Here is a 19464-nt window from a genome sequence, read left to right on the forward strand (position 1 = left end):
ATGATACAGTCCAGGAAAGCTGGACTCGCCCACACACTGGCCACACGGACCTCGCTGAAAGACGAAGAGCTTGTGAGTGGCCAAATACATGTCTCACACACACACACACACACACACACACACACACACACACACACACACACACACACACACACACACACACTTATATATACACTGTAGTTATGGTTTTTCAGTTATCTTGCTGTAACTTATATTTGCACACACACTTTTCACACCAACTGTTCTCCTGCAATCATTATGCTGTAGCCGTATTGTTAATCTGTTTGTTGAAGATCCAATATAATGTAGGCTCTGAATTTTGCTGAGTCGACTTTAGGGCAGCTTCAGGTTTTATTGTTTTCAGGAGCAGCAAGGCTTCCTTTGACTGGATGAGGTTTCATTATTTTATTTATTTTTTTACCTTTCCTGCTGTACTGTGTCAAGTCATGGTGGTGATTACATTGCATTAGGTGTAACATTAATTATTCAAGTGTTGCAGTGGAGAACAAAGTACCTGCCAAATTTAAAAGACTGTAATTGATACAGTTTAATTACAAGGTAAAAGAATTCTGACAATAACCGAACATAAAAAGGATATTTTTTTGAAAAAGAGTCCTGAAGTTGTAGTTTATAGATCAAATGCAGGTCAAACAAAATGCTTGCAGAGGGAATTGAAAGTGTGCATTGCTATATTTACACATTATCACACATACAGTACAGATGGAGTGAGCTGAAAGTAATGTAAAAAAACAAAACAATAATAAATACTAAGATGTTTATTTTTTGTTTGTAGCTGTCAAAATGACGTTCCCAAACAACACCAATAAACTGAATTATCAACTACGTTTTATTATGGACCATATGGGATTATGGTCGCAGCTTTAAACACATGGTTAACATTATGAATATAAACAAAACAAAACAATAACACAACAAAAATTGGTTAGGTTGAGTACGACATCATGGTTTGACTTAAAATATGTAGGTTTGTTAGGTTTTTAAAGTTACAGACATAAATTAAAATAAGTCAACATTGACTCTTGATTTCACACGGGACAAGAACAGCGGTCTCCTGGGTGAAAGTCCTGTGTTTAATCGACCCAATCAGCCACCATGACCTCCTCACTATGTGGACTTTTGTGGACTACGACAGGAAATCGAATCAGCTAACAAATCCGTGAGAAATCTCAAAAATCTGATTATACAATCTACTTATACTACAAAAGTAAAAACAGACACAAACATCTGCAGAAATATATCAAGAACCGGCACATGTGCCTCATGAATTACGGACTTTACCAGATTTACAGATAGGTGTTCCACACACTATAATATTAAGATGTCTATACTGTACGCACAATGTTAACTGTTCCATAATTAGATTATGCTGACAGATGGAAGTAGCATTATATAAAGAAATGTCCAACATTCAAATTGACAACCTGTGAAAAATTTGTGCAAGAACGGTGCCAAAAATGAAAGTCATCCGTTCGTCCATAGTTTTTTTTAGTCTTAGTAATGCTGGAAATAACAATGTAGCCAAAGTGGAAATCTCATTATCTATAAAGGATTTCTTTTTTTTAAGCTACAGCATGCTTCACAGGGACAAGGAAGTAAATCAGAGGTAAAAGTACAAGACAGACAAACAAAGTCAGAAGGCCCAAATGATTGAAACAACACAGGTCAGATCAATAAAAGTCAAAGCAGTTAGAAGAAGATTGAGTAAAACCAGAGGCAGAGATGAGAGCAATGAAACCCACAACAGAACAAATTATTTTTCTTATTGAAAGCAATCTCCCGCACTATTGATACCACTATATTACAATCTCTATTACAATAAGAAAAATACTTATAAGCATTAATAATAAAACCCACAATACAAATTCAGTTTTCACCAAATCAAGCTGGGCTTCTAGTCAAGGTGTCCTCTCGTCCTGTGGATATGTATTCACCTCCTCCCACTCCCCTCCTGCACTGGACAACAGCAGAATTTAGTTTACCAATAAAGAATTATAAAAACACAAATTAGCACTATTCCACATTTGTATGTAATTTTATCACCAGCCACCTTGAAATCGTCCTTTTGTATCCTGCGTTGATGCTAAGGACAATTCTTTCTTGAAAGCATTGTCAGCAAATCAGCATGTGAAGAAAGACAGACAATTATTGGAGCTGATATAGTTACTCATTCAATCCCTTTTCCATTGTTTTCCCGTTCTTGCTTTTGCTCCACCCTGTTGTTGTTGTTGTTTTTTCTCTTGCATAACTTTTTCTCTCATCCTGCTTCTTTTCTTGCACCCTCTACCTTTGTCCCACATCTCCTACATCCATCCATCTTTCTTTTTTGAACCTCTTCAATCCAACAGAAAAACCACGTGTACAAGAAGACCCTGCAGTCTCTGATTTACCCCATCTCCTGCACCACGCCGCACAATTTCGAGGTCTGGACCGCCACTACGCCCACCTACTGCTACGAGTGCGAGGGTCTGCTGTGGGGCATCGCCCGGCAGGGTATGCGCTGTGCGGAGTGCGGCGTCAAAGTGCACGAGAAATGCCAAGAGCTGCTGAACGCCGACTGCCTGCAGAGTGAGTGAAGTTATTAAACTACTTAGAAATTGAAACGCATAAGAAGGAGGGCTCAAATGTCCCATATTCTGTACCGTATACAGATTTACCCCAACCCAAAGAATATTTATTATTGACTGAGAAGTCTGCTGAAAATTTGACCTTCCAAGTCAGTACTTATCCTTTGAATGTAATGCTTTTTTGTGGTCATAGCTCCCAACATTTAAAGGGACAGTGTGTAGGATGTGGTGATGTCTAGTGCTGTGGTTGCAGATTGCAAGCAACTGAACAGATCTCAGCTCTCTCCTCCCTTTCCAAGACTGCGGTAACGTGAGCCGAAGAGTGTGTAACAATGGTAACGCCGTTGACCTCGCTCAGAGGCCATCTTTACCGTAATAACACTTCTTTACAACGGTGGAAGCTGGCGGTACCACGGTTCTGCACTCTGCGGCTCACTTCACCTCGGTTTTACACGTATGTTGGAGATCTATGGTGGTTCTCAGATAAGATAAAAACGTGAAAGTCTCTCTAAAGAGCGCTGGTTTGTACGCTCTGGGCTTCTGTAGAAACATGGCGTTGCAACATGACGGACTCCGTGAAGAAGACCCGCTCCCTATGTTGAAAAGAAGGGCTCGCTTTAAGATAAAGAAAACACGATTCTTAGTTTCAGTTGATTATACACTGATGAAAACATTACATTTCCGCTAAAAGATTCCTCTGAAATGTTACACACTGGCCCTTTAAGTTGAGCTTTGAAAATGTGATTTAGTTTTGTTGAGCTGTAGACATGCTGTAGAATAAGTGTGAGGAGAGGCTGGAGAATGATGCCAGAAAACTGTTAAACCTAAAAGAAAAAAGACGTGGTCCATCATTTAGCATAAGTGAAAGATGTTGTTTCTAGGAACTCATCATCCACCCTTCTCCTTTGCTTCCTCCCACCTTGTCGCCTTCAGGAGCGGCCGAGAAGAGCTCCAAGACCGGGGCTGAGGACCGGACGCAGCACATCATCATGGCTATGAAGGACAGGATGAAGATCCGCGAGAGGAACAAGCCGGAGATCTTCGAGGAGATCCGGAAGGTGTTCAACATCACCAAGGTGATCCACGTTCAGCACATGAAGACCATCAAGCAGAGCGTCCTTGACGGCACCTCCAAGTGGTCGGCCAAGATCACCATCAACGGTATGTCCACTGAATTCTGACCTTTGAAATGGAAAAAAACATGTGAATAGTTACCTGAATACTCCATAGGGGACATCTATTCATTTTAACTACATTAAATGTGTTTTAGATGACAGAAGGTTTGCAAAAATGTGCTACATTGTTCTTTACACTGTCCTTTTAGTCTCTTGTCTCTCTCTGTTTACCAATTTATTTGTACGGCCCTAAATCACTAATGTGCCTTAGAGGGTTTTACAATCTGTACAGCATATAACAACCTCTTGTCTCTCCCCCCATAAAAACAAATGGGGGGGGGGGGGGGGGTACTTTGAGTACTTTTTCTTACTCTTATTGAAAGACACAACACAAAACAGCACAAATGCGCATGTATGAACACAGACTGGCAAACTTGACGTATAGTGAGAGACAGGGAAAGCTGTCTTTTCTTTCACTTTGTCTTTCTCCATTATTACTGAAGCACCTGGTCAATCTTCACAGGGCTTGTAGCAACAGCAGTCTGTGTCGAAGTGTCACCACACTTGTACTGTGCATATAACACTCATATCTCTGTGTGAAGTCGATCTGCAGAGCAAACTCAAGGTTGCGTGGCCTTTTTATTCTCAGCATCAGCTGACGCATCAGCCACACCGGCTGCAGCGCTTTTTTTTTTTTTTTTTCAGGAGCGCCTGGAGGACCAGACATCATTCTCCACTCAAATAATAATTGATACGAATTTGCCGGTCAAAGGTCTAACTGTGACGATTTCGCACCAATGTCTAAAAAGATAAAATGATGAAGCAATGACATTTTGGACAGCAATGGATGTAATCTGCAACGTGACTGGTTGGTGGAGGCGTACAACCCTGAGGCGGTCAGTCCAGTGTAGTACAAAGCAGGATGTTCAATTGGTAAAAATAATAAGGCTTTCTCTAAATGCCTAAAATACAGTGATACATTCTTAGAAAAAAGTATTTGGGTAAATGCTTTGGAACCGTTTTACAAAATAAAACTGGGATTTAATGAGAACTCAGAAGGTGAGACACACAACAGGCCTTGAAACACTTTTCAAAATGGTATGATAGATATAAAGTTAGGCGGAAGCACACAACTACAAGGCGGTAATTCTACTTTAATATAAAGTACCATATTCAATAAGTACAACTAAGCTAAAGTTCTTGATTCAAAAGTGTTCTGGTAATTGCTTTGGAACCGTTTTCCAAAATGAAACTGGGATTTTAATGAGAAATCAGAATAACACATTTCAATACTTCATGACAGTGATAGAAAGTTAAAAAAGAAGTTTTCGTGCGTGTTCACATCCCAGGAAGCTGGATGGTAAATCTCTTCAAAGGTTTGAACCTCGGTGCCCTGCACAAACCTGAAGAAAGCGGCACGGCTGACATTGATGGCTGTGAAAACCTGCAGCTGTGAGAATGTGAAGCGTTTCTGAACCAAAGCGCGTCAGGTTTCTCCACATAAAAAAAAAAAAAGAAACTATTCCACGTCCATGAAAGCTCATCATTTTCTCTGACGGCCTGCTCTGAACTGTGGAGAAACTTTGAACTGTTTATCTGCGAGCTTCACTAATTTAAACAGACACCTCATTTTTTGCCAAACATGACTGCCGCTGTTGCCAGAGCAACCAGACACATCACACACCATATAGTGGCAGCAGTGTTGCCATGGCAGCCATCACACCTTGTCTCCCCCGATCACCGGGGATGAGCTCGGCTGAAGAGAGACACGCAAGGTACGGGCCTTCAGCCGGCACTTTGTGTCACATGCACTCATGGTGACGTCTCCTCTGTTTACAGATTCCAGAAGTGAACTTTTGATACGCAATGAAAACAATTTTCGGTAACACTTAATTCATCATTTATAAAGCACTGACGGCCTTTCAATGTCATTTATAAATGCTTTGTAAGGCACAGATAGTCCACACTTTAAATGAGGTCACACAAAATACTTAATAAATGACTAGTAACTACCTGAATTAATCATGAATTACACTATTAATACGCATTTATAAAGCATATATTAACATAGTCCCTAACCATTAGTGCATATCTAAATCATTATATATATAAATTCATGAATAATGTACATCTAAATAAGTTCCTAATCATTTACTAACACGTTATGGAGGATGTTATTAATCATCTACAACTCCTCAATAATTGGTTTGTAATGTATATAATACTTAATTTACAAATGGGGAATCCATCATTTATAAAGTATGAAAACATAATCACCAAACACATAATATACGAGCTTATTAATCAAGAATAAAACATGTATAACTGTTGTTATGAATTGTATACTACTGTTAATGTTGGAACAATGCTTTATAAATGATGAATTAAGTGTTTACTCATACTTAACTAATGCTTCATAGTGTATAGTTATTATAAAGTGTTACCCAATTTTCATAAATGTGTCAGGCTGGATTCTGAATTGCAGAATTGCAGCGAAACATTTTTTGCCCTATTAAGATAAAGGCTCCTCCAGTCTGTCCTGCTATTGGATACTTTTTGGTTGACTCCTTTAAGTAGGTTTTCAGTGCTAGTCAGGCTTTGATGGAGCAGGACTTTTTAGTTATAGCCAGCAGAAGGTCCGTATAATGGTACTCCGTTTATTACATAAGGATTTTGTCTATTTTTTGTTTACACGGAATACAACTACTTTTTCCTACGAGCCTCATAATTGCACAGCTAACAAGAAAAGTTTAGCCTGCAAGAGCATGTAAGTTAGACATGGTAGTCTACGCGAGTCAGAACCCTTTACATCCTGCAAGAAGGACAGTAAAATAAGCTGCCACTACACATATATTATAATTTACATTATTTCGTCATATAGCTTTAGCCAATTTTTGTCCTCTCAAACACGGTGGATAGTTTTAACAAACATTCTTTGACAGGCGTCTATAAATCATTTAAGTTGAGTTAAGTTGAAAATTCTCACATTTACTTTTTTGTCACATTTCTCCTTTTTTTTTTTTCTTCCATTTTGCATGAATCAATCATGTCCCCCATCTGAAATACATTCAGACATACTTTCAACTCAAACTCAGTTTTGTTTTTAAGCCAAGTTGTGATTGAACTAGACGGTGGACTGACAGGAGACGCTCTACAGAGAGCTCTTTGAAGAATCCATTGATTTCATTCGGGAATTATCTCAACCAATTAACATGCAAAACTCCCTTTAGCACAGATTACATGCATCAGAATGAACCGCTATCACAGACATTACAGGGACCGATGTGGATCGTGATGTTGAGTCTTAAACACACAGAAAGAAGTCAAAAAGATGCCTGTTGTCTCCAACGTACAAAAACACGTCGTTTTTGTACGTCCTTTTTCACCTGTATGTATGAGCACACAAAAAAGCAAGTATATAAGCATTTATCAGATTTTCTCTTTTGCACATTTTAAGCGAGGGATGCGCGTCAGGGCTGGGGGGGGGGGGGGGGAGCTGCCACTGACCAGATCACATATCATCCATAATAGTCAATCAACGTATCCTCATACGGTTCATATGGTACCATACGGAAACTTACTCCTCATTTTTTGAATGTTTTCCTGCAAAAGCCAGCAACACGTGTCAATTTCCGCTCGTTACATGCATACAGTCTTCAAAAAAAAAAATTCTGTCTTCACAGGAAACAACTTAATGATGTTAAGGCAACAAAAACACTTAGGTTTAGGAATATATCGTCGTTTGGGTTAAAATAACCTCTGTTTCTCACGGGGAAAGCTGTCTCCTGGCTGAAAGATCGCTGTTTGTTTAGGCATTGCTACGAATGCTGGATAAGACCAGCCTAAATCAATCCACATGAAATACAGTTTCTTTGTAAGTGTCATCATTACATTCTTTTTGTGTTTCAATGGGCTGCTGACTCAGAGCCGACTCTGACCCCCTGTCAGCTTTAATAAAAATGATCCCAATTAGTTCCACACAGTGTACCACACAGATGCTTTGGACGTTTAAAAGTACACTTTCAGTTTTTGTTTGGATTGAACAAAAGAGATACAACATGTTAATTAGTGAGTTCTAGAGGAGAATTATGTTGTCGTTGGACAGAGCCAGGCTAGCTGTTTCCCCTTGTTTCCACTCTTTGGGTTAAGCTAAGCTAACTAGCTGCTGGGTGTAGCTTTATATTTTTTAACGGGTGTGGGTGTGGTATCACACACTCGTCTAACTCTCCACCAGAAGGTAAATAAGTGTATATCTTCAAAATGTCAAACTATTCCGCAATGCAAAGTGGAAAATGGGGAACAATATTGGATTTAGGCTTTTATTTTGGCAGATGAGTAAGCTCCCCTGTACTCTTCCTGGTTTAAATCATTACCCTTATGTTCCTCTTTACCACAACATAAGCTGCAAGTTTAGTGCACACTAACACACCTGCAGCCCGCTCATTGTTTTGCCTTGCAATATTTGTAGTTTTTTTTGTCAAATATCCGCTGCAAAGAGGATTGCCGGTCAGAATAGCCATAAAAGCATGCTGGCAAAATGCAACCGGATGCAGTAGACCATCCTGTTATTTTTCATACAAAGTACTGGGACAATCTTTTTCTGGCATCCTGTATACTATGCTAGAATGGGTTTATGAAAATCCTACTCATTCTGCCTTCAAACGACCCTCCTGGTTGCCTGTTGACCCTCCATCTCAAAGAAATGTTTTCATATTCGGCTCATAAGTCTTAAATCTCCATCGATCAGAACAATTTTCTATAACTTGGATACAATAGAAGACAGACAGATGGTCTTCAAGGCAAACAGCTATTTGAGTAATTTTGGACAGAAACAATAAGCAGTGCAAAAGATGTAATTTAAAATGAAACAAATATGCATGTCGGCTCATATAATCCAAACATGGTCTCTGTGGTGGCCAGATGTTTCTCACTTGAAAGCCGGGGGAGGTCACCTCTTTTTCTAAAAGACCTCTTTGACTACCTGTTGCACAGAACATCAGATGGCAACAGTTGTTTAAGTAATTTGGTGAGAAATGTTGGCTGTGAGTCACCGTTTTTGTGTTACGAGGCTTTGCATAACTGTGTGGGTGATACCTTGTGTTTTGATGTGTGTGTGTGTGTGTGTGTGTGTGTGTGTGTGTGTGAGTGTGTGTGTGTGTGTGTGTGTGTGAATGAGACAGAAAGATGTTGGCAACAAGTAGGTGTTTTGTTGTTCTTATGCAATTTTCATAGTCATTCCCTCTGTTTGTGTGTGTTTTCAGTCGTCAGTGCGCAGGGTCTCCAGGCCAAGGACAGAACGGGCTCCAGCGACCCGTACGTCACCATCCAAGTTGGGAAGACCAAGAAGAGAACAAAGACCATCTACGGAAACCTGAACCCAGTCTGGGAGGAAAAATTCAGCTTGTAAGTTCACCTTGTTATTTTCTTCGTGGTTGTAGAGCTCAGCTGGAGCAGAAAAACAGAGTCAGTGTCGCGTTGCGGTGGTGGAAGAAGGTTTCAGATCCTTTACTTTAAGGTCCTGCACACCTGTGGTAAAACTACACCGGGGATTTCAGTTCTTCTGGTTGTTTGGAGTTTTTGTCAGGACTGTGTGTGTGTGTGTGTGTGTGTGTGTGTGTGTGTGTGTGTGTGTGTGTGTGTGTGTGTGTGGACACTGACATCTCCCTCACTCTGCTGTTGGCTTTGGTGCACCTGACTGGTACAACACATCATATTTATTAGTACATGGAGTCCTATGAGTCACCTGTAAAGGTATGCAGGGCCTTCAAACCTCCATTACCAACACAGGTCCTGATAATAGAAAAATCATACCTAAGTAAAAATGCAGTATGTACAGTAATTATGGAATCACAGTAGTATCAGACGTATTATTTGTGCAGAGTGATATATATTACACATGTATGTTTTATTTATGTTTTTACTGTCAGAACATGGACTAGCATTTCATTTTTCAGTGCTAAATATGTTAAATAATTGCATTATAATGACGAGAAAGCAAAATCTTGATGGTTGTAGTCAAGTGGAGGCGTGTCATGTTTTATAAACTCATACATATTTTCATACAAAGTTTTATAGTAAAGCAGCTATAGCTGTGAATAAATGTAGTGTGTAAAAAATAATTATATATTTTTATATATATTTTTATTATATATAATAATTATAATTAAAAGTACTCAATTACATTATTTGATTAAACTTACTGAGTTTCTTTCCACCACTGTCAGCTTGTGATAAAGTACTGCTCAACAAAGTTATTGGTAGTATAAGGAATACATTTATTTAAATTACAGACGTAAATTAAAACAAGTCAACCTTAACTTTTGGCTTCACACAGGACACTAACAGCAGTCTCCTGGGTGAAAGTCCTGGGCTTGTTTGACCCGTCCACACTCCCTGATCTCCTCCCTACGTGCTGACTTCTGCAGACTTTGATAAGAAACATATTTGTAATGATTCAGAAACATACGTAATTCGGGAGAAAGTATGTTTCCCTCAAAATATTATTAAAAGTGCATTTTTGTAGACCAGGCTGGATCAAAAGACGCATAGACATCTTGTCAAAATGGTCAAATCAAAATTATACCGGTCAAAATATTTTTAACAGCATTTCAGAAACTATTTTCAAACATTTAACAGCTGTTTTATATTGAAATAGAGTTATTGAAGGGATAAACAACAACGAATGTGTAAACAACAGTTATATGTAATAGCATGATTAAATTGTTTCTCACCCACTTTATCATTCAATATAATAATTTTAATAATTTAGCACATAATCCACAATTTTCTTTTAAAATCAGGTTGATTTACTCTGCTTTTATCTCTGTATACGACATGTTTCGTTCCCTAAAAGAAGAGTGTAATGCAGACATCTAATAATAAACTATAATTTCTCATTCAAATTTAATCTGGTTTTAGCCAAATCATCAAAAACATTTTTTACTGTTTTAATCCATGTTTGGTGGCTCGTCACCACAGAAGGACCATGAGGCGCAAAGTATTTATGAATGTGTGTTAATTTGCTCTACGCGTGCAAACCTTCCACTTTAGCCATCTGCTCCGACACTCACTCGTTTCTTAAAACAACACGTCCGCCGCCCACCCGTCCTCTGTCTCCACAGCGAGTGCCACAACTCGTCCGATCGCGTCAAGCTGCGAGTTTGGGACGAAGATGACGACATCAAGTCGCGAGTGAAGCAGCGTCTGAAGAGGGAGTCCGACGACTTCCTGGGTCAGAGCATCATCGAGGTCCGAACTCTGAGCGGAGAGATGGACGTCTGGTACAACCTGGGTATGTAGGAATATGGGAGACGTGGTGTGTGTGTGTGTGTGTGTGTGTGTGTTTATGGGGTAGATGGGAGTGTGTGATTGGTGTGTGTTTGTGTTTCAGAGTGCAGATTTGCTCATTAGCACGGCAATTGGAGTGCTCACAGTTTTAGTTGTCGTCTTAGATCCAAAGTTCAACTGAAGTTCAACTGAAGAGATGTACGACTTCAGAGTAATGTGTGTGTGTGTGTGTGTGTGTGTGTGTGTGTGTGGGCGTGTGTCTCCACTTGCAGAAAAGAGAACAGACAAGTCGGCGGTGTCTGGTGCCATTCGTCTTCAGATCAGCGTGGAGATCGAGGGAGAGGAGAAGGTGGCACCCTACCACGTACAGTACACCTGCCTTCATGAGGTGACACAAAGACACACACACACACACACACACACACACACACACATATACATGTAATGTCAGGAATAAGCTGATGTAGGAAGTTTATGGGGAACTGGAGTCTCGCTCGGATTGTATCTGTCACTAATACACACACACACATGCACGCTGGAGTCCATTGAGAGTTCTTTATCGAGAACAAAGAGAACAAAACAGCAACAGATCCTCACATTGAAACCCGTATGTTTGCTTGTTAAATGACTTGAATGAATTTGTAATCAAAATTGTTGTTGTCAATTAATATCTGCAGATACAGTAAACGTATCTATTAATTGACTAATTGCTTAAAGTAACAATGAGGAACTTGTATATGGTTCTGAACCAGTCTCAGTTTAGTCCTGATCCTCTATCAGACCTCCATCAGTAAACCAGACCATCAGAGAGAAGATGGTCTGTTTCTATATAGTTATTCTGAATGCTCGTCATCGGTGACACCGGGTTGGATTCTGGTGAAACCAGATGACATCATGCAGGTTCACCAGAAACTCCTTCAGCTCAGACTCCAGCAGAGACCGGTCCACCGTGGACAGACCCAGATCCGGCTTCACCTGCATCCTTGGAACTGCAGTCGGAGCTCCGGAGGGAGGAGGAGAGCTCAGCTCCCAGCAGCAGCAGCAGCAGCGTCTCCTCCTCCTCCTCCTCCTCCTCCAGGAGCAGAGCTTCTCCTCTCTGGGAGCCAACACCGACACCATGCTGCTGGAGACCCAGGACATATTGCTGGACCCGCTGGAGGGAAGGGAGGCACGGGAGAACCAGAATCAGGACTGAGCGGGGCAGACTGTCAGACCCTGCTGCAGTAAAATGAGAGGTTTTCTAAAGGGACTCTGGTGCTCAAAAACACTACGGCGTTTGTCAAAGGGGGCCGCCAGAATCAACACAAAATGAATGTTCCTCATAGTAACTTTAAGCAATCATTCCATAAAGAGCAAACAAGAAATTAATATTGTTATGAAGAATATGTTGGAGTTTTCTCCAAACAACACAGATCTGATTATACTCTACTTTATTTAAAGCCTTTTCAAATTCGACAAATTGCTTCTGATGGTTGAGTCTGCTGGAACATGAAAAAGACAAACAAGAAAGAAAGAAAACAAAGTATCCAGATGTGGATAATTTCTCAGTTGGCAAGAACAAGTTATGTTTTCACCCAGCAGTGTCGTGTCCCAAATCAGAATTGTATTCTGTTATTCTGCTTGTATTTAACTTTGATGAGTTTTCAACAACCTCTGAAGCCAGAACTTCTCACCCCGCTGTTGTGTAACCAGGCTGTTGTTTACTTCCTTTAGCACTGCTGATGTTTTTCCTGCTCTCTCAACCTTTTTTTTTTTTCTCCCCTTTCGTTAGAACATGTTCCACTTCTCGACGGACGTAGAGGGAGCCGGCGTGGTGAAGATCCCAGCGGCTCAGGGAGACGACGCGTGGAAGGTTTACTATGACGAGGTGAAGCAGGACATCGTGGACGAGTTCGCCATGCGCTACGGCATCGAGTCCATCTACCAGGCCATGACGTAAGCTCACCGTCTCCATGACGTTAGCCGATTGTGTGAGCATGTGTGGGGGTTAATCCAATCAGGAAATACTTGAAATCAGTGTGTGTGTGTGTGTGTGTGTGTGTGTGTGTGTGTGTGTGTGTGGGTGTGTTGTTATGAACTATAAACAGCATGCAAATTAGTTTATCTAATGAGAAAAGATGATCTGCCACCACAGAGATTGGATCATTGTAGGCAGGTGGAGACACACACACCCACACACACACACACGCACGCACGCACGCACGCACGCACACACACACACACACACACACACACACACACACACACACACACACACACACACACACATGCACACACACACATTTACACACTGTGGTTTAATTACATTAATAATGTAGTTTAACCTTAAAGGGACAGAGTGGGTCTCTGGGTTGGAGCACAAACATGTAACATAATCAGGCCGGGAAGCATTGAGTGGATTGAAGTTGTGAGCAGAAATGTCTCAGACTGTGTCCCAGAGGAAATGGGGATATGAGCCATCCAATAACACAGCCAAATGGAAATGGTGATTGAAATACACAGTCGCGCTGTAGCCATTATAGTTACGTCTCACATCTCACTGAAAGCTTCATTTTGGTTCCTTCACTGGAACCAACTCTTCATATGTGTGTCTGCTTCTGTGGATCCCATCAGGTGTCGAAATATTTTTACACTCTCGAACTTGTGCTGTCAAATTTCTGTTTTGATTTGTACACAAATATTTATAATTTTGTGCATTAGTTAACAGCAAAACAATGTGTCATAAAATGTGTTTAATAAGTTGTAAGGATAACATTTGGAGAATACATTTTAGTCCAAGGACTCACAACCGTCACAGTGACAACGTGTAGATGTAAAATTCAGAATATTTAATGTGGAACTTTTTTCAGACAAACTACTACTACTACTACTACTACTCAAAGCAGAGTATTTTGATGTCTTAAAACAGGCCTGGAGGGGATTTTCAGGAGATTAATACAAAAAAACTCTTAAAAAGATGTATCCTGACTTTAAATTCAAGATAAAATGAATAAGGCCTTTTTAAACCTTTCGATCATATCCCCCGGTCCTATTGTGCAACTATTTAACAATATGTGCATAATAACATTAATCAAATTCTGTTTCTTTGTATTTTTATATCAAAATCCAATTCTTGTTTTTCCTGTAAAGCAAAATATGACAATATTGACATCCATCAATCAATGTGCAACTTTGAGCGACAAGGGAAGTGTGTGTGGAGCCACAGTCCTCTAAGCCCGCCTACATTTTTAGTGGTCCAATCAAATGCAAAGCTTCAGATTTAAAGAAGTTAAAGACGCTCTGACTTCCGCTTCACTGGGACTTTAAGTCAGGCATCAAAAATGCTGGATCCTTAACTTCCCATGATGCAGCTTGCTATTGTCTCTCCTGCCCAATAAGTGCTCACATCTTGTCCCCTCGTCTTGAAGTCTGATAGCTCATAACCTCTAATCTGAGTTATTACCTCAGACAAAGAACATATACAACCATTGTTACTGAGTAGCCTCAGTTTACCTTTAATGATATTAATATAAAGGAATAAATTCAGTACCTTTCAGGCTCCTCCTGACCGCTGACAGCTGCCTGGTTCAGTAGTGAGTGTCTTGACTACATAATTATAAAAAGTAAATGAGCTGTTTCATAATACAGATGTGTCTGATTTAGAGCTCAACAGTGAGTTTCTGAAAGAGAAAATGCCATTTATGTTCGGAATTGAAGATTTTAACCACATGAGGTAGATTCATCACGAGCTATGAGAATGTGAAACAATAGTTTCCGCTCCTGCTGAAGACACAAGTCTGTATGATATAAATGTCATGGGGAAGTACTACACCACCACAAATCCTGTAAGAGCAACTCTAGTGGAGCTCGCTGTTACCATGGATGTGTTACAATGGTGGTTCTTTAAGAAACTTACTCTGATGGAACCAAAATAGTTCACCAAAATGTGTTACTAAAAACATTAGAGGAGAGCACTTAGCCACGCAGTGACTGAATCTGTCTTCATTTCAGTTTTAGTTTAATCGTTTTTGGGGAGTTTCTAGACGCTGCAAGTGAATGTGGGCTGAGTCATTTCCTTCACTCGTAAAATAATTCTGTACACAGTTCTGTACCTTTGCCTGTCTTTTCTGTTTTCAGTGTTAATTGTTTTGCTCTTAATTAAATGTTTTGCAATTCAGCTCATAGTCGATTGGTTTGGTTCAATGCTTAAAACACTTAGGATAAGGATTTTCTGAAACGAGTCGTTCAAAAAGTGGTGTTGAACTCTATTCGTGATAATGAAGTTGGAGAAAAAATGGCTACAATTGTACACTGTTGATCAACTGCTTTAACTTCATCTCAACTTAATTCATCTTTGTTGGTTTCCCTCCCACCTCTCTTTCATCTCCAATTATGCCTCCATCCTCCTTCTGATCTCTCTCTGGTTTCTCCGTGTCGTCCTCCTTCCTTCCCTCTCCACCTGTCTCCTCCTCCCTCTACATATCCGTCCTCTTACTGCTTTTAAACCTTCAATCTCCCTCCTTCCAAAAACCTGCTAACCATACCTTTCTCCTTCTCCCATCTCTCTCTCTCCTCTCCTTCCCTCCACAGCCATTTCTCTTGCCTGTCCTCTAAGTACATGCTGTCAGGGGTGCCGGCAGTGATGAGCACCCTGCTGGCCAACATCAATGCCTTCTACGCCCACCCGACCGCCTCCACCAACGTCTCCGCTCCGGCCAGATTTGCAGCCTCCAACTTCGGGGTGAGTGACGAGCAGATAAACACGAATCTTTCCAACACAATCCGACGAGTCGAGACCATTTGGCATTTTCTTTGCAAAGCGTCACCTGTTGGAACGTAGATTGAGTGCAGACGCAGCTTTCGGATGATTTTATGCACGTTGGTGTCCACAGTGGAAGAGGATTTTAAAACAAACAACAAGATATGTCATTGTGAAATAGTAACACGTTCTTATTCCCCTAGTGTCTATTTCCACTTGTTACATGCATACACTGGCTTTTCAAAATAAACTTGTTTAAGTTGATCAGAAAAGATGTGTGGTTTAGGTTAAAATAAGTAGTTTTGTTACATAGTTAAGTATGTTTTGTGCGTTATGCTACGTTTCGTTTGGCAATGTTGCGTAGCTTAACTAACATACGTATCATACGTAATATTAAGTTAACCTTGACTTCTGGTTTCACACGGGACACAAAAACCCGACATAATTACGACCATGACGAGTTTCATAGTTGACCAAGCTGGAAATAGACAACTTGTTTCATTGCATTGGACAGGAAACAAGTGATTTGATAGTCAGCTAAGAAGCACAGTTTTAGGCCCCGATCACACCGAGACGCGTTGAGACAGGCGCGGATGAATAAAAAAAAAAGAACGCCCCCTACTGGCAAAGTGAGTCGGAAAAACAGCTGATGAGGGTACCAGGCGATGAAATGTAAAATAACAATGGGGAAAAAAATGATTCAATGCAGACATCGAGCTCTTGCTGTTGCTCTGTTGTTAAATGTGAAGAAGGGGAAGATTATATCGTCCATCGGAATTAACTATCACTGATATCAATGTCCGATCCAACCATGTCTAGCGGCATCAAAACAGGAAGTCAGTGGTGAAGTAGTAAAGGCCGCCTCTTGCTTGATTTGATTGGCTGCCCTGGTCAAGTGTGACATTGACGATTGGTGCGCCTCCGCACCTGGCGCTGAAAAGTTGTGAATATTTAAACTTTTACGTGTGTCTAAAAAAACTCGTGAAAAAACGCCACGTGCGGCTCAAGAGAGGAGCACAAGTCAGGCAGGAAAACATTGGTTTTGCGAGTGACGCATTCATAGCGACGCGTCTCGGTGTGATCGGCCCTTTAGAGAAGTCCTCACCACGGTTACACTTGACTTGATCACACCAGATCTATACATGAACATTTTCATCTCTGACAGAGAACTTAAATTACTTAGTCTTCCACTGCTGGTTTATAGACGAGGTCTAATGCTGCAGCAGTGATCTCATATTGCGGTTGAGTTTTTTCTCTGTGCTCGCAGCCTATTATTGGATTATTTTATCAATGTTATATTTGAATTAAAGTTTCAGCATTGTAGTCAGCAAACTCAGACTTATTTCAAATCAATGCTCTGACACAAACACCTTCAAGTTATCAGTGGCTCGTGGTTGAATGGAAGCAAAGACAAAAATACTCTTCACATGTTTCACTTTAAAGGAAAGAAGTTAAAGAAGAGGCAAACTGGTAAAAAATACAAGTTGACTTTGTGAAAGTATAGAAATGGTGACATCAATATGCAGAACTAGCATGCAGACCGGCTACGTTAACAAAGCCAAAAGCTTAAACCTGGTGTTCAGATAAGCTGCCATATGGATAACTCTTTCAATGTGTCTTGATGCAACTACAAAGCTTCTGTTTTAGAGCAGCAGCTAGTGATAATAATGTGATTTGTACTGCAGGGACACAACAGTTAGACAATATCAGCTGTGGTGTTTGTTTAAGGTGCACAAAACCTTCTAACATGTACAGTAAGTCTTATATATATGCATATCCAGATATTTCTCTGAGGGATTATGGGCTGGCTCTTTCTCTGTTTCTTTGTTCCCTGCATCCTTCATCAGTCACAACGGATTTTTCAAACATGACTGATTTGATTCTGATAAAGCCTTAGAAAATGATTACCCTCTCAAAATTACCTTGACGTGGGTATTTGTTGCACCACAATTACAGGTCGAAACAGTGACGTTGTGATTGCCTTGGGAGGAGCTGCATTATTTGTCCAGAGCATCGCAGATGCATAACGACGTTAAAATACAGAGGGCATGTTGAGATTCACCCGACGGTTAAAGCATCTCTTTCTAATGAATTCAACATTTACCTTCAAGCTGCTTTTACCCAAACAAAAGGCTCTCTTCTTGATATGATTATGTGAGATTATACAAATAGCTTTTAGTCTGTGACTGATTTAAAAAAACTGCTTTTCTCTGCAAGCCCCGACGGAGATCTTACAGGACTGAACTCAACTTTAAAACAGGATTGGATTTCAAAAGAGTAGAAATAGACAGTCAGACACAAAATCAACAAAAGATAAGATAGATTTTATACATTTTGACCTAAAGTGGGCGTCACAAAGTCTGCCCACAGAAGGTGACGTGGATTGTGACTGTACTATTTAAAGGTATAGTTTGATTGTATGAGGTACTTCTCTATAAGTTTTACTACAGTGAATGGAGTTTGGAGACAGGAGTACCAGCATGGGAGCAAAGTAATGTACTGCTGTAGAAGTATTTTAGACACTGCAAATGTAAATGTATGCTATATTTAGAATATTTTCACTGCTTTACCTTTTTTAGGCGTCTTAAAACGCATTTTGCAGCTGCCCCCGTCCAAAGCAGTATATCGCTTTACTTCCACGCTGGTACTCCTTTCTGTTTTTCCAAACCGGGGACGTATTGACCGCCACCTGCTGAAGGTAAAACACTGACTATGGATAAGAACTTCATACAACCCCACTTCTAAAGACCCGAACTAACACTTTAAAGTATTGTAAAGGACCCGTCTCACATGAACATCCATTAGGAACGACCTGTGCCGAGCCAGTACGTTGTTCGTTTATGCTGCTAATAATCTTCCTGATTAAAAGCTAACGTCTTATCACTGCGGGACCTTTTTAACGGCTCTCTACTTTGGCTGTACTGTGGCCCAAATTTTGGCCGGCGGGCCCCATAGGAAACGTAGACGGTGGGGACAATGACAGTTAGAGGCCGAGCTTAACGACTCCTGGGATCCTTGCCAGTAGTGCCCACTACAGTGTTTCTACCGGTTGCACTCGGACTCTGGTGATATACGAGCGACTGCAGGAAGAGCGCACTTCCTTTAATGGGTCAGGAGATGCAGGTTAGTCTTGCTCTCAACTACAACTGTGTTGGTCTATTTCTGGGTTTGCCAGCTTGGTAACAAGCCCTGCTGGATAGATTAATTAATATATTTGTCTCATTACATTTTGATGGATTCAGTTGTTTTCTATGTATCTGGGTAATTCACTGGTTTCATTAAGCTGTGTTCTCCATCTCTGATCATAGAGAACAGTAACAGTGTAATGACTTGACAGTAATTAATGCATGACTCAGCTTGAATTGATGTATGAATTAATGTATGACATGTAATACACTCTAGCATAGAGGACCGGCACTAATTAATGACTAAGCGACAGTTGAGTAATGTTTTGACTCCCCGTAAGACCTAATTATCCTAAAACGACTCTATTTTAATTCATTAATTAAGCTGTGAGCTCTAAAACATCCATTAAGGTATTACTGGCAAATAGGGAGGCACATGTATTTTTGTATAGCACCTTTCATTAACAAGGGATTATTGTTAATTATAATTTTAAAAAAACACATGAAGGCAAAAGAATACAATTAAGAGATAAAAATAATGTGAACTGATATGAATCGGAAAAATGACTTGTTGGTAACAAACCCGTCTGCTAAGGTGAAGCAGCCACTGATGT

At 40.3% G+C, this 19464-nt stretch overlaps 1 protein-coding gene across 1 annotated transcript in view; it reads left to right on the plus strand.

Moving 5' to 3' along the window:
• LOC137879847 (protein unc-13 homolog B-like) overlaps positions 1–19464 on the plus strand; it is a 69688-nt gene continuing 50224 nt past the window's right edge. Inside the window, exons 1-8 of the mRNA XM_068720776.1 lie at positions 1–72; positions 2367–2586; positions 3519–3746; positions 8962–9103; positions 10822–10991; positions 11260–11375; positions 12759–12922; positions 15557–15707. Coding sequence (XP_068576877.1) covers positions 1–72; positions 2367–2586; positions 3519–3746; positions 8962–9103; positions 10822–10991; positions 11260–11375; positions 12759–12922; positions 15557–15707 — 1263 coding nt within the window. The remainder of the gene's footprint in view (positions 73–2366; positions 2587–3518; positions 3747–8961; positions 9104–10821; positions 10992–11259; positions 11376–12758; positions 12923–15556; positions 15708–19464) is intronic.

Source organism: Cebidichthys violaceus, unplaced genomic scaffold (genome assembly GCF_023349555.1).
Source record: "Cebidichthys violaceus isolate CVI_PGR_0920_01 unplaced genomic scaffold, fCebVio1.0.p SCAF_26, whole genome shotgun sequence".
Classification (NCBI taxonomy): domain Eukaryota; kingdom Metazoa; phylum Chordata; class Actinopteri; order Perciformes; family Stichaeidae; genus Cebidichthys; species Cebidichthys violaceus.